Source organism: Vipera ursinii (genome assembly GCF_947247035.1).
Source record: "Vipera ursinii genome assembly, chromosome: 2".
In the NCBI taxonomy this organism is placed as follows: Eukaryota; Metazoa; Chordata; class Lepidosauria; order Squamata; family Viperidae; genus Vipera; species Vipera ursinii.
This window is the reverse complement of record NC_139513.1, coordinates 277,479,452-277,496,198: the sequence shown is the minus strand read 5'-3', so window position 1 is coordinate 277,496,198 and position 16,747 is coordinate 277,479,452. Positions and strand designations below refer to the sequence as shown.

At 39.7% G+C, this 16,747-nt stretch overlaps 1 protein-coding gene across 1 annotated transcript in view; it reads left to right on the top strand.

Annotated features, from left to right (window-relative positions):
- The first annotated feature begins 8,146 nt into the window (after positions 1 to 8,146).
- The window catches only part of TARS1 (threonyl-tRNA synthetase 1), a 37,508-nt gene continuing 28,907 nt past the window's right edge, over positions 8,147 to 16,747 (top strand). Inside the window, exons 1-5 of the mRNA XM_083352018.1 lie at positions 8,147 to 8,295; positions 10,558 to 10,641; positions 12,988 to 13,178; positions 14,295 to 14,418; positions 15,209 to 15,330. Coding sequence (XP_083208144.1) covers positions 8,275 to 8,295; positions 10,558 to 10,641; positions 12,988 to 13,178; positions 14,295 to 14,418; positions 15,209 to 15,330 — 542 coding nt within the window. The 5' untranslated portion in view covers positions 8,147 to 8,274. The remainder of the gene's footprint in view (positions 8,296 to 10,557; positions 10,642 to 12,987; positions 13,179 to 14,294; positions 14,419 to 15,208; positions 15,331 to 16,747) is intronic.

The window sequence follows — 16,747 nt, the reverse complement described above, 5'->3', positions numbered from 1 at the left end:
AAGAACAAGGGATGTACAGAAGGAGTCAAAGTACAGGTGGCATAAATGTGTACAATGAAGCCTCAGCAGGGCTTTTTTTAAAAAAAAATTAAATAAACAAAAAACAAATAAAGATCTGGTCAGCAGCCTGTGTAATTTATACATCTATTTTTTTTCACTGTGATTTTTTCTTCCAGCTATTTTTATCTTTGGGGGGGGGGGTTTCCAGATGCTGAATGTTGCTTGTGAACACTCTTCTGGCATCCTCTAAAGGGAAAACAAGTGTGAGCGGCAGAACAGTTCGTGAGAGAAAGAACTGAATCTGTCCCTAAACACACACATACTTAAAAGTGCATTCCTCTAAAGCTGCTTTTCATTTAGAACATAAATCCATGGCACGCATGGGTGTGCAGTGTAATATATAGTTTGGTCTTGATCATCTCTCCTCCCATCTCCGATCTAATTCAACCCGTTGTTCTTCTTTTTTACTGTGTATATATAGCATTTATCCAGACAACAGTCATAACAGATTGATGTGCCCTGTGAAATTGTGTTTGGGATCTGGGTTGAGCCATATGTTTTAGAAAGGTAAAAGAATTCAAAGCTAGAAATGAGGCATGGCATATTCAGAGATCTGAATCTAGCCCAGGTAAAGGTTTCCTCTGTCCAGCCTAAGGGGGAGTACTCATCTCTGTTTCTTAGCCAAGGGAGCCAGCATTCTCCAAAGAGACTTCCGTGATCCTATGGCTAGCATGACTAAAAGCCAAAGGACCATAGAACACTGTTATCTTCCCACCAAAGTGATACCTATTTATCTACTCGCACTTGCATGCTTTCAAACTGCTGGGTGGGAAGGAGCTGGGGCAAGTAATGGGAGTTCATCCTGTTGTCTCGAACCTGGGCTGTCACCTTTCCAGGTGACAAGCTCAGAGTCTTTAACCACTGAGGCATCCCACTCCCAATCTTTCCCAAAAGATTAAGGAAAGAGGAGACAATGTTTTTTTCTGCTGACCTTGGATCAGTCACTTTTCCTATCTTCTGAGGTTGCTCTTACTGGAAAAAAATCATGCTGGCTGAGGAATTTTGGGAGCTGAAATCCATAAGTCCGCAGGGTGGAAAACCTTGCTTTATGAGATAGCAACAGCAATAGCACTTAGACTTATATACCGCTTTGCAGTGCTTTACAGCCCTCTCTAAGCAGTTTATAGTCAACCCATTTCCCCCAACAATCTGGCTCCTCATTTTACTGACCTTGGAAGGATGGAAACCTGAATCAATCTTGAGCTGGTGAGAATCGAACTACTGAAGTGATGGCAGTCAGCAGAATTAGCCTGCAATACTGCATGCATTGTAACCACTGTGCTACACGGCTCTTAACTGCACCACCACATCTCTTAAGCTACACTATACCACATTATACCACAATCTCTTAGCTTCGCTCTGCTTTTTTTCTTTTTCACTGTAGTTAAGAAAGCTGTGCTTAGTTTGAGAACAAAACTCCCACAGTGACCCCTAATCCTACAGAACAAATACACCCCATTTTTCAGAGTACTCTGTAGGTTTTCTAGAACCTTCTGTCTCTCCCATTTAATTTTAGTATTTCCAAACCAATAGATTATACATCTCAGATTAAACTGTATATGGAAGTAATTAATTTCCTTATGCCAAAAATATTGTAATTGTACCAACTAATTGTTGGCTTTGAAAAGCCAATCTGCCATCAATTCCTATTTCTGAATCTCCTGATGATATCCACATTCTGGGAAGGCCAATTGGAAACGTTAATTTGCTTTTATGCACTTAAATGGGTTTCACTTGCTAGAAGAGTATTTTTTTTCTAGGATGTATAAATTGAATTTAATACTGGAAATAGTTAGCATTCCTAGGGGATGGAGTGTCTTCAAAACTGTATAGCCCATACCGATTTTGTAATCTTTTATTCCATTTTTCACATCTCATTACTCCCATTTCAAGCTCTTGGCCTTTTTCTGGCACAATAATTTCCACTTTTCACACTGTAATTACCTTGGATTGTATTTTCATGGCTGGCTCCTTTTCAGCTGGTTTTAAGAAGAATCTGAACTCCGTAACATGCTAATTCCAGTCAATCTTTCCAACCACAATTTTAAAGTAAATTTAACACGAAACCAAACAAACCAGATCCCCAAGTAGGAGAAATAGATACAGTCTCGTACTTATGCCAGTCTGTACCCAAGGATTTGACCCAGGACATTTCACCTATACAAAATGATGCCCCTTCTCTGCTCGCGAGCTGTGGTTTCTCCTAGCCAAACTAGGCTATTTTTTATTCCCCTGGTGCCACATGCTGGGTGGATTGTATAAATATCACTGCTGTGCATAGAAATTGGCACAAATGCATACTTATGTGTGTCCCAGAAATTAATAATGAGAAATCATTTTTATACATACATAAATAGCATTCATGCACTCAATATATATAGGTTTTTTTCTCATTGAGGTGATCTTTTATAGTCAAAATACAATAGTCTAAAGTCCATAATGTCTAAGGCACAGATACAGGATAATTGCATTACTTGCAATCCACTCTAGAGGGCTATCCTTGAAAAGTGTCTGGAAGCTTCAGCTAGTATCAAAAATGAAGCTGTGTGAGCAATCTTGAGCACCCCAAGGATGATGCATGTAACACCTTTACTGCGTGAGCTGCATTGGGTGCCAGTTTGTTTCTGGGTTGAATTCAAGGTTTTGGTTATGACCTTTAAAACCCTACGTGGCATGAAACCAAGTTACCTGTGGAACTGTATTCTTCCCACTACATTGGACTGCCCCAACCAGTCAGGCAGGGAGGGTTTGTTACGGACTCCATCAGTTAAAGAGTGTTGCCTGGTGGAGTCCAGGAATAGAACCTACAATCCAGATTCTCCATCCCTGTACTAGGATCCAGATGGAAAAAGGAGGATTTGGATGGAGAGACTTTTATCAGGATCAAAGAAAAACCTAATCCCTACTTCCTGTGATGCCAGTCTCACGTGGTGTCCTATAGCTTTTTGCTGTAGTATCTCACAAAAAAGTTTATAATTAATTTGTTATAGGTTTAATAAATTTGATTTGATAAAATTTTGCAATATACATTGGCTCCAGAGCTGCTAGCTGAAGGGATCACTCATAAGGCCTTTCCTTAGACCTCTTTAATTTTTTCCTACTTCTGAGAAGAATCAAACAACAGCATCTATTTTCTATTTAAATCAGGGGTCTTCAAACTTGGCTCTTTTATGACTTGTGGACTTCAACTCCCAGAATTCCTCAGCCAGGCATGCTGGCTGAGGAATTCTGGGAGTTGAAGTCCACAAGTCATAAAAGGGCCAAGTTTGAAGACCCGATTTAAATCATGCACAAAAAAATAAAGGGAACACTTAAACAACACAATGTACTGTATTTAATAGTAGGATGTCTTATCTTGTGTTCCCTTTATTTTTTTGAGCAGTATGTATGTATGTATGTGTGTGTGTGTGTGTGTGTGTGTGTGTGTGTGTGTGTGTGTCTGTCTGTGTCTATGTCTATGTCGGTGTGTATGTATATAAAAAGCCATTGTTTTTGAAACATGTAAGTTTGCTGCCATCTCCTGGCAAAATACTATTTTGGTTCTGTCAGATTTGTTCACAATATACTCAGTTCTAAAATACACACAATTCCTTTAATGTTTCTTTAAAAAGGAAGCAAGGAAGGAAGGATGGGAAGGGAAAGGGAAAGAAATAGTCCTTTTTCAGTCCATATATGAATTACCATGCTGAGTCTGAGTGAAAAGCATTTTTTCTTGTAACATAGAGGTATTACTGCCTGTCTAGATGCCGAAAGAAAAAAAAGATTTTTGACTCTGAGTGTCTCATATCTGGACGGAAAAGAAAGAATTTAATTTAGGGAAGATTTGATTATTTGATCCTTGTGTTTCTTATATGTAAGTTGCTTTCTCAAAAAACCCCAACATTCTTGAAAAACTGTTGTGCTATGTTAGATTCAACAAACACAAAATCACATTTCCATTAGTATAATCAGAACAGAGATGACACAGGAAAAAAGAAAATAATTATGCAGATTTTCATTAAAAGTGAGTATACTATAAAGATGATTAATCTACAGAATCACTTTTATGCTTATAATATTTTTCTGGTTCCACAATCATAACTAAATAGTTTTGAGTGAAACTATATTAGGTACCTATTTGCACACAGAACACTGCCTATTTCCATATTTAAAGTTTTTAAAGTGAAAAATGAACTTGCTTCTTGCTTCTTAATTTATCTAATCTAGTTTGGATTAATGACAATGCTATTTGCTTTTGGGTTACAGTTGACAAATGCATTGTGATATGGTCTACTACTTCACAACTCATACAGATGTGACTCACTCCATGAGTTAGACAACAGCATCTAATCTATTATCAGTCCCTCATCACATGCTTGGATATTGCAGCAATATCAAATTGCTATAAAATTTCTGTGCAACTCATTAGCAGCACAATATTGTCTTCATCTCATTTTTAGCCCATAAGGGAAACAACCTGAAGTTGTGAGATGGAGAGGACAAACTTAGAACTAAGGAGAAATTTCCTGACAGTGGGAACAATAAAACAGTGGAACAACTTGCCTCAAGAAGCTGTGGATACTCCAACACTGGAGATTTTAAAGAAAAGATTGGACAACAACTTGTTTGAAATAGGGTTTCCTGTCTCAGCAGGGGGTCAGACTAGAAGACCTCCAAGGTCCCTTCCAACTCTGGTATTGTTATTCTGATACCCAGACAAGAGTAGCACATTTGCCTTAAAGGTGCCATTATACCCTCACATTTTAGCCCCCAAACATTAGCATTCATAATTTCTTCCTCTCCCTGCGCATTTTTTGAAAGCAATTTCTTCTCTTCACAATGTAGAAGGAAAAAGAGCAGAATTCCAGGGTCTGACTGGGAAAGAAAGATGAGGCAGCACTGAGGGCTTCCTGGGATGTGTAAGGATTCAAAATCTGCAAGAAGATGGGTGTGGCATTGTAACCTATGTTCCACCTTCTTTGTAAAAAGGAGTATGACACATACACATACATCCTTCGCCTCCACGCAGATGGCTGGTTATTTAGAATACTGGTAGTCCTTGGTTTATGACCAGTCATTTAGTGACCATTCAAAGTTACAACAGGACTACTTATGACCCAAATTCAAAGTTCCAACAGCCAAAGCTGCATAATCCTGTGGTCACGTGATCACATTTTGGGTGTTCAGCAGCTGCCCCATGTTTACAGCAGTTTGCAGCTTTCTGCAGTTGTTTGACTTTGATTTATGACTTTTTTTTGCCAGAAACTGGGATTTACGTATGGATTTTGGCAAAAAATGCCCACTGTAGAAAATGGATTCACTTAACAACTGCCTCTTTGCTTACCGACCACTGCAAAAAAGGTTGTAAAATCATACGGTGACCTGCTTAGACTCAATTATGGTCATAAGCCATGGATTACCTGTACTAACTGAACACCACATTCTTTTTCTTCCATTCAATCGTGTTCCAATTCTTGGAGACTGCCTAGACCAGACATGTCAAACTCGCGATGTCACATGACGTCGTGCAACGTATCAGGACAGTTTTGCCATTGCCAGGAATCGGGTGGGTGCGGATTTCAGATGATGCATCCGGCCCACAGGCCGGCAGTTTGACACCCTGGCCTAGACCAGGGGTCTTCAAACTTGGTCCTTTTATGACTTGTGGACTTCAACTCCCAGAATTCATCAGCCAGGAACACTGGCTGAGGAATTCTGGGACTTGGTCCATGTCATCAAAGGGCCAGGTTTGAAGACCCCTGGTCTAGACAAATCCCTGCTTATCCAATTTTCTGCCTGGACTTGCCAGGTTTTCTTGCCAAGGCTCCTCGGAAGTGTGTCGATGAAGTCTCGATTATCCAGGCCAAAGGGGTCAAAAGGTTGAATCATGAAAACTGAACCAATCTTTCTTGGAAGTTGTTCGCCATTGCCTCTTTCCTAAGGGATGAGAGAAAGTGATTGGTCCAATGTCACCCAGCTGGTTTTGTGCCCAAGGCAGGACTAGAACTCACAGTCTCCCTGTTTCTAGCATAGTGCTTTAGCCACTGCACCAAACTGGCTGTCAAAAACTACTAGTCAGCTTTAAACGGTAACACTGGGAATCTTTACTTTCAGATGTAGCAGGCCAATTTTTTGTGGTCCAGAAAATAATGAGGGATAACAAATTGGACTTTTATAGCTTATTTGCCTGCCTGGGCTGGGAAATTCTGGGAATTGAAGTCCACAAATCTTATGGAATCCTAATCCTGTCATATACGTTTTGGACTGCAAAACTCCCAGTGGTCACTAGATCAGGGCTTTTCAACCTTTTCACCCATTGTACCACTTTTAGGATATGGCAACATCCGAGTACCACCCTAGCAAGTTGTCAAAAACTTGATGACCAAAAAAAAAAAAGGAAAAAAGTGATGAAGTACAGGTAGTCCTCAACTTACAACAGTTCGCTTAGTGACTGTTCGAAGTTACAAAGGCACTGAAAAAAGTGCCCCCCAAGCCACAGCCGAGCAAGACACCTGCCTGCCCGCCCGGCGGCGCTCTTCCTCCTGTACTAAGTTTTCACTGTTGTGAGCATTTCTGTTGAGGATTGGCAGCGGAGGTGGGGTGGGGTGTGTTTGGTTTTTATCCCCCCCCCCGTCTGCTGGGTGGTTGCAGCAGGTTTTGGTCACTTCACATGACCCTGGGACACTGCGACCATCATAAATATGAATCAGTTGCCAAACATCTCAATGTACATCACAAGACCCCGGAGATGCTGCAACATTCCAGCTGATTGACACTTCTTCTGGGCTCAGCAGAAGCGCCAGGATAAGCGCCAAGCTCCAGCTGGAGACTGGCACTGATCCTGGTGCTTCCACTGAGCCCTGACAGCCCTGCAGCTCCAGCCATCTCTCGCTCAGGCTTGTGCGGTGCTGCCACCGGTTCAGCTCATTCCCCTCCCCCGCTATCACGTTTCTAGGATGGTCGCATACAACCTGCCAGGTGCCAATGTACCACTGGTGGTACCCGTACCACTGGTTGAAAAGCCCTGCACGAGATGGGAGGCAATGAGAGATAGAAAACAAACTCTGCTGCATCTTGTGGGGCAAGGTTGAACAGCCCTCTCTATCCATCTAAACCAGGGGTTCCTTGCACCCCCTGGGGATGCGAGACAATATTCCAGGGGGTGCGAAAACTTGGCTATTCAAAATTATAGTGTACATGCATAATTCATTGCTGTTATTTTGAACTTTTGTAAGTTCACCTAACAAACATCTCATTTAGCAAGAAAAAAAATTGGGGCTCTATTGAGGTCGTCAATCGAGGACTACCTATACTCAGCTGTTTAGAAATCAGTGCAGCATGGTTAAAAAAATTACAACCAGAAACATCAGAGCTACGTTAACCATTAATGGGGCAATCCCTACGGAAGCCTACTCACTTAATTTAGAACTGCTTACTTCCAGGTACTGTAAAGCTGATTTGCTTTGGCAGAGAGAGCGTTCTCTGTGGGCGCACCAGACCTGTGGAACCGCTTGCCGGTTGAGCTCCGGATGGCCCCCGACCTTCGCTCCTTCCGGCGGGATCTAAAAACTTATTTATTTGAGCAATCTGGCCTGGTTTGATGGGTTTGGGGTTTAAATATGGTTTTAATTATTGTATATATTGGGCATGATATTTAATTGTTTTTTAACTTTTATATTTTGTTTTTTAATATTTATTGCCCTGTACACCGCCCTGAGTCTCTCGGGAGAAGGGCGGTATAATAAATAAATAAATAAATAAATAAATAAATAAATAAATAAATAAATAAATAAATAAATAAATAAATAAATAAATAAATAAATAAATAAATAAATACGCACAACCAGTTTCTACACTGCACTTTTCGCTCTCTGCAGTTGGCAGGTCGGCTGATTCTCAATCTTCAACCAGGACAAGACCCAAGAAAAACGCTCGCCGGCCCGCGGATCCTGGGAACGCCATTCCTACTCAGCTGGAGGGAGGGCGCCGCAAGGCGGGGATCCACAGGGGAACCCTCCAGGCGAGCCCCGGGTTACCGCCGGGTCTCCTCCACCCGGCGCCGGCCATGCACCGCCCGAAGCTCCGCCCAGGCAGGGCCGTCCCTCTAGGGCGTCGAGGGGCGGAGAGCTGCGCGCAACCCGGCGCGGCGCGTTGCATCAGCCAAGCGGGCAACGCTTCCTTGCTGTTTCCCGGGCGCGCTTGACAGTGGCAGCGGCTCGTCTTGTGGACGGAGGGATGGAGGCGGCCGAGCAGCAGGTAAGCAGCTGCAGCTCTTGAGCGTCTTTTCCCCGCCCGGCTTCGCTTCCCCGGCTTCTCTCGGGGCTGCTCGCGGTCGGCCTCGTTGGGGTTTCCAGGGCGCGCCGGCTGTCCGAGAGGCGTCCCGGCCGGTTGGGGTTAAAGCGGCCGGGCGGCGCTACTTTTTCTAGGATCGCTTTGCCCCTTCTTCGTCCTCCCTTGTCTCCCCTGGGTCCTGACCTCTCGGTGTGCTGGATTACAACTCCCATAGGGATGCTCAAGGATCAGGCAGGTAGGGCAGGTTGGGAGATCCCGGAATGGAGACTGGCCTACTGAAATCCACGTCTGAATGAGATCGATTGAAATAAATGTTATTTTGTTTTTTTTCTCCTTTTGAGTTTAATTCTTAACATGACTTTCGTTTTCTCTTCCCGGGTGATGGGTGGTGAGCTTTTTAGGTATCTTATGTTTATTATTATTATTATTATTATTATTATTATTATTATTATTATTATTATTATTATTATTATTATTATTATTATTATTTATTGTTGTTGTTGTTGTTGTTGTTTTAAAAGTGACAAGCAGCAGTTCAAATGATTGAAATCGAGGGAAAGGGATTTTATTTTTATTTTATTTTATGATTTTTCTCCCTATGAAATGATTCCTACTTTCATTTTCTCTTCTTGGATGAGGGATGTCGGGTGGAGAGCTTTCGGGGAAATCATGTGGTCACTTATTGTGTATGCATTTCCCTGGTGATCAGATTGTATCTCAATGCAGCATATACTTCCTTATTCTGATTAGAATAATCTGAAACATATTTCAGTATTTTATTTATAGTATTTCAGGAATTTTAGATGCTGCTAATGAATCTGGACCAAATTGAGAGATGTTTTAATTGCAATTTTAGGCAATGCTAAATATATTACAGTAACTCAGATAGTTTAAAACATGAATGGCCTTAAACTGATCTTCCTTCTCCTCCTCCCCCTCCTCCTCTTCCTCTTCTGTGTTTAAATCCCAATGACATCCAAAAATGAGAATTAACTGTGGTTTATCAAACGGTGATTGTTCCAGGATATAAATATGACATGTAAATCAGGGTCAGAATTATATCCCATCTCCTACGTCTTTCAAATATAACTTCCACTTTTCAATAGTAGAAATATTAAATAGGTGGGTAAAAATAGAGCCACTCTCTTGTCATCATGCCAGATAAGTCATAGAATTTATTTCTAATTGTGTTGGACTTGATTATTCATGTTCAGTAGAAAAGTTGCAACATCTATTTATGTTGATTTTTATCTAAAATTCATTAGCTGAGTTGCAAAATATTTTCAACCCAACTTTTGTTATCACTTTCAATAACTTCCCGTCCCCTTCGTATGAAGTTAGAGACATCAAGACTAGTTCTGCAATAATTTCAGTTCTCCTTGGCCTAGCTTATTGCAATATCATAAGTAGTCTATTCCTATTCCTCCTCTAAGGAGGCTATTTCACTTCCATATCTTTCTTTATTTTACATTATTTTGATTTTGAGATGCCTAAATCTGCAATCACAATCAGACTGAACATTGAGATACAGCCTCTACCCCTTTTGTATATGTGTTGATGCTGCACACACATACACAAAAGCAACAGGGTTTGCCTCCCAATTCCCCATCTACTGTCAGAAACAAATTACTCTAAAGTATGGTATAACCCAACATATACCTCCAAAACTGGGCATTTTTATACTTAGGCTCAGAGTTAAATTCATCTGAATCTCATTTACATCACCTTAAATAATCAAGGATTTCAGGACCCATTTCTAGATATTCTATTATGTGTGTTGGAATGAGGGAAATTCAAATGTGATAGTTGAGCTATCGTTCTAGTAATGTTTATATGAAGTTATAAAAAAAATCGGGACACAATTTAACCCTCAGATCCCTAAGCATGTCAGCTTTATTACTGAGATTTACTTCAATATACAAAATGTTTTTCTACGTGAGTTTCTGACTGATACCATGGTTAGAATAAACTTGGATACTTTCTTGGACTTCTTAAAAGTGAGAACCACGTACATATCTGTAATGTGTATCTTTTCTTTTGATTTATTAAGATAGCTGTCCTTAGCTAATGAAAATAGCTAAGATTTTATATCAGTTAGCATGCACTTGTACTGCTCATGTCATTAGTAAAAAAAAAATCCGTGAAGTTCTTAGTGTTTTGAACAAGGAACTGATTTATAAACACTTTTGAATGATGTGCCTTGATCACTTTGATTTGTTCTTTTAGATTCTTGTTGGGAAGGAGAAGAAGAAGAAAGTTCCTGGAGAAAAGAAAAACATGGAAGGAACTGCTGACAGCAGTCGCTCTGAGGTTCATCTCAACTTTATTTAATGCATGCATTAAATATTATACTGTCACTTATATTTGCACCTTGATGTCTTTGGAGATTCTCAGTCATCCAGCTCATGGTTGTCCCAAAGTTGCTTTTTTTCAAGAGGCAACTGGACTTTCTTGTTTTTCTTTGAAGATGTTTCGCTTTTCATTAAAGAAATTTCTTCAGTTCTTGAGCTGAAGAAGCTTCTTGGATAAGAAGCGAAACGTCTTCAAAGAAAAACAAGAAAGTCCAGTTGCCTCTTGAAAAAACACCTTAGGGACATTTGCACCTTGAATATGCTTATTAGGAAATTAAATGTCCTGAGTTCATTCAATATTACACTTAAACATCTACTTTTTCTGCTCTTGGTTATGTCTTAAATTCAAAGCAATAAAAAACAAGGTAAAGGTAAGGTAAAGGTTCCCCCGCACATGCGTGCTAGTCGTTTCCAACTCTAGGGGCCGGTGCTCACCTCCGTTTCAAAGCCGAAGAGCCAGCGCTTGTGTGAGGACGTCTCCGTGGTCATGTGGCCGGCATGACTAGACGCCAAAGGCGCACGGAATGCTGTTACCTTCCCACCATAGTGGTCCCTATTTTTCTACTTGCATTTTTACGTGCTTTCGAACTGCTAGGCTGGCAGAAGCTGGGACGAGTAACAGGCGCTCACTCTGTTATGCGGCACTCGGGATTCAACCCGCCAAACTGCCGACCTACTGATCGACAAGCTCAGCGTCCTAACCCACCAAGCCACCGTGTCCCTTCTAATAAAAAACAAACAAGTAGTTAATTTCTCCTTTCTTCCTCCCTTCCCCAATCATAACTGCCTCAACTTATCTGAAGAACCTTACAAGAAAATAACCTGTACAGATAGTCTTGGTTTAGCAACCAGAGTTGGGACTGGTAACTTGGTCATTAAGCAAAGCAACTATGCTTATGATCTTACTTCAGGTTTCCTTTGTTTTACAGATCCATAAAGGTCCCAATTCGAGGATTGATCGCAAAGTTACTTTATGATCACTGCTGTAACTGCAAATGGTTGCTAAACAAGGCAGCCGCTAAATGATGACTACCTGTACATAATTAGGTCTTGATGCCTTAATTTCTACAGGGCTATTCATATATATTTTTTTAAATACATAAAAATTAGTATGTATTTATAGGTATAGCTTTGAAAGGTGGCTTATTTGAAATGTGCTGGACACTGCAAGGAAATAAGCCGATCCTTTATTTTTTCTAAATATATGTCTCTGGTAGATTATTAGATAAGACATGAAAACAAACTTCTTGGATCAAAACAATAAGTCCCTAAGTTTGTTTCCATTATTAGATGACTGAATATCTTTGGGAAATTTAAGACATACTGCACACAGATTCAGTACCTCTCCCAGCATTTGCTACTTAGCAATTTGTGCTTATAAATACAGAAGATTTATTTAGTTAAAACAGTTAATTCTAACTCAATGTGTGATTGTAGTATTTCAAAGATTTGCAACTGAGGCGAGTTGTTTGCCACTGAAAGAATGGCTGTTTTGCGGAATAGAAATAATATTCGTATTACTACTCAATGTCTTGAGTGCATTTAACACTTTTGAAACATTTTATGTATAATGCATGAGATCATTATGGAGAAATTGCTCATGAGGGTGTTTCTGTTCTAATCACCCACCACTTTCTTCACTTCTCTTTTAAGAATCCTTCAGCATTCTGTGTTCACTGCACTCAGTGACACGATTAGTCATTCTAGAGCAGGCTTGTCAAACTCATGACATCGCGCGATGTATCACGACTTTTCCCCCATTGCTGGGAATGGGGTAGGCGCGGTTTCAGTATGATGCATCTGGCCCATGTGCCGGCAGTTTGACATGCCTGTTCTAGAGCTTTGGGGTGTAGGGAGGAATCATTTTGAGGTTTATTTCTTCTTGGAAGTTTTGTAAACTTCATATCAAATTATTTTATGGTCGTAGACCAGCATCATAAACCTCAAGATTTCCTTAAAACTTCCTGATAGTTCTCCTTTTTGGGGGAAGAGGGATGTATAAAATTGAGGTGTCCTTGGTGCTCTCTGAGCTTGGTGGTTTTCTTGCAGATGTTTCATTACCCAAGCTCTAGATGCACTGATGATGTTACCTAGTTTGGTAATAAAACGTCTGCAAGAAAACAACCAAGCTCAGACAGCACCAGGGCCCCCCTCATTGCAACCCAGAGCTACAAATGTTCTCCTTTATTGATATATAAAATTCTTTAGACTGCCATGAATAAAAAAGATACGGGGAACTGAAGGTACTTAATAAAGGTAGGCTCCATGATATTCATTTTTTTTTACCTTTTTTGATCACATGCAGCTTAGTCCATGGCCCGACTATATTAACCAACGTTTGGAAATGTACCATAAACTGAAAGCAGAACATGATGCTCTTCTGGCAGAACGAGCTGCTAAAGAAAGCCAACCCATTAAAGTTACCTTACCTGATGGCAAACAAATTGATGCTGAATCCTGGAAGACTACACCGTACCAAATTGCCAGTGGAATCAGGTATATTCACCTTTAGAAAACTCATATTGCATTTATATGATGTGTGCATTTAATTTTTAATCACGTGCTAACCGTCTTCTTCTCTGTCATTCTTTACAGCGCCCCATTTTTTTTGTATCTTAATGACTTCCCTACATTTGTACAGGAATAAACTGATGTTAATGTTTTTTTATTTAAATGTAACACAGTGATGCAATTTTAATACAAGGACTGTGCATTCTGTGCTACTTTGTACAGCTCGGGGAAAATATTTTGAGGAAAAAACATTTAAATTAGACAATTACGTAATTTAAAAAATCTAGCTATATTGTTTTCTGATCTTGTAAATGCCATGTGGATGTTTCTGACGTTATAGTTTTGAAGAGATCAGAAGTGTGACAACAGCCCATGAATTAGGTGTTGCCCAAAAAATGAATATATAGTCCAGGTGTTGCTTTGTGTTTGTGTACTTTATTTTCTACTTTAACATTAGTTATTGTCCTTTTGAACTTAATCTGAAATCAGACACATAGCCAATGTAGAGTCTCAGTCGAATTTACTTATCATGTTTTTCTCTTTCAGGGCTATTCGTTATCGTTTATATTTTAGGAAATGTTACGATTTTAAAAAGTTGTCAAAAACTTAGCCTTTAAAATCATTCATCAGAGCAATAGAACAAAAAGGTTAGGGTTAGGGTCCCTGGACTTTGTAAAAAGCTTTCTGATTTTTTTCTTGTTCAAAGCATTATCTCAGTATTTTTCACAAAAGTGTTGGCTGGTTTTCATAGACAGTTGGTTGCCATTTCTCGCCTTGCATGTTTGTGACATCCAATGAGATTAGTAGTCCTATTCTGATAAATTCCAAATAATATACTTATTATTCAGGATGAGTTTGAATAAATTTTCTAAATTTGTCTCGTATGTTCTGAAAATACCTTTGTACTAAGAAAAAGATACACACAAACATACACATAAATAGTTCCCTGACATCATATCACGGTACCTTGTAAAATAATATTTAAATCATGAAAATGTGTTTGAGGATTTTTTTTCTCTTTCCACTGAGAATAAACAAGCAATAAAAAAATTGTGTCAATATGTACCAACAGCTTACACGACTACTGTTTTGTATTTTTAGTCAAGGTTTGGCCGACAACACTGTTATTGCTCGAGTGGATAAAATGGTTTGGGATCTTGATCGTCCTCTGGAGAAAGATTGTACCTTGGAGTTACTTAAGTTTGATGATGATGAAGCTCAAGCAGTAAGTTATCAATTCAGCTGTATTACAGGAACAGCTTCAGCGGGTGGAAGCACCTGACTAATCCATCCAGGATTGGAAGCTAAGTCAGAACGAATGAGTGCTTGGATGGAGAATCTTCCAGGGTGTACTTCTATACGGCCATCTATTTGTGGGGTCTCCCCCAAAGTTTGATTTTAATATATCGAGTCAAGCCCCAAACTTGATTGAAAGCAGACTACATAGTAAATTAACAACATATCAATGTTTGTAGTAAAAATAGAGATGAAGGAAAACTTCAGGGGTTATTGATGTCTACAGAAGGAAGGGTTATTATTTGGTGGGCCTGATTGGCCAGGGGTTTTCATGTTTTCTTTGTTTTGTTTTTTGTCATTGAGAATAAACTGTTAATTCTGTGTTAAGGTTCATACCAGTGTTTTTCACCTTTGGCAACTTCAAGGTATGTGGACTCCTAACTCCAACTCATGCTGTCTGAGGAATTCTGGAAGTTGAAATCTGCACATCTTAAAGTTGCCAAGGATGAGAAACACTGATTTATACTGCGTATTTATATTCAATACATTTATATGCCACCCATCTCACCTAGAGGCGACTCTAGGCGGCTTATAACCAAGTAAATACCAACGTGATAAATCTTAGATGTAAGATTAAACTATACTACAGTCTGAGAATTCATGAATGTCTCAGGATAGTAGGAAATTAAGTTGTCAGACTTAAATTTGACAGCATAGCAGTCATTTGAGTCTACAAATACAGGTCTGATGTGCTCTCTCTGTCTTTCCCCTTCTGTTAGGTATACTGGCATTCTAGTGCTCACATAATGGGTGAAGCCATGGAAAGAATATATGGTGGTTGCTTATGTTACGGCCCACCAATAGAGAACGGATTTTACTATGATATGTTCCTTGATGAGGGGTAAGCTTTCTCTGTATATGTTTGTTAACGTGTGTTTGTTCTCCTGGCAGAATGAGATTAGGATGTAATGACAAGTAGTCCTTGACTTATGACCACAATAGCGAATATAATTTATCGATAAGCAATGTGGATTTTCATTGAGACATCGCATGACTGAGACTTGTGACTTTCACTGCCAGTTTCCCCGTTAACTTTGCTTGATAGAAGCCATCTGGGAAGCTTGCAAGTGGCGGTCACATGACTGCAGGACTCTGCAACTATTGATAATGGGTGTGACAGTTGCCAGGCACCCAAATCACGATCACGACTGCAGGGTTACTGTTGGTAGTAAGTGAGACGACCATTTGTCAGTAATTTTTCAGCATTGTTGCAACTTCAAGTGGTCACTAAGTAAATGATTTGCAAGTCAAGGACTACCGTTATAGGCTTCCAACATGACTTCTTCAGATTCACCTAGGCAAATCTTGAGAAAAACTTAGCAACTCACATGCTTTTTGTGTCTTTCTTATAAGGGCATTCCTTGAACTGCTGTGGGTTTATCTCTGCATCTTTTGGATGACTATGAGTGTTTTTTCTGTGTGGGATGTTTAACAAGGATTTCTGTTCCTACAGATGGTTATAAATCTATCTGCAAAGTTTATTGTTGAATGAACCTTTATTGTCAAAGTACAGTTTTTCTCCAGATGCTGCCTGTAAAAGATTTAAAATAAAATATACTCTGTTGCTTCAAACTTGGTTTCAATATACTCAGTTACGGGCCAGGTGGAAAGAAGATCGGAAAATTGGTTTTGCAATGACTGATGAAAATTTGATAAAGCAAATTAGAAATCAGGGTCCAGCACATATCAAATGGATATATCTTGCATTGATAGAAATTGACTCAGAAGCAGAACTTGTTAAAGATTGTATGATAAAATGGGCCCAGAATATTCAAGAAGTTATTACAATGGACACGTGGGAAAAGATCTGGGTGAGGAACGTAAAATTCACACAAGCCCAAAACTTAAGAGAGAACTTTTATACAATGTTTTATAGATGGCATTTAGATCCCAAAAAGCTTGCAAGTATGTATCCGAATTATCAGCCAAAATGTTGGAGGTGTGGTGGCGAAGATGCAACATATTTTCATATATGGTGGACCTGTAAAAAGGTTAAGGCTTTTTGGATAAAAATTTGGTGGAATATGCAGAAGATCTTCAAGCAAAGGATAAAGTTTTGTCCGCAATTGTTTTTGTTGGGCATAATTACAGATGCTACTGTTGTGGACACTAAGTTGATGTTGAACTTAATTACAGCAGCAAGACTCTTAATAGGTCAATATTGGAAAAAGGAGGAACTGCCGACTATAGAAGAATGGACTCTAAAGGTTTCTGACCTGGCGGAAATGGCAAAGATCTCGGCTTACTTGAAAGATCAT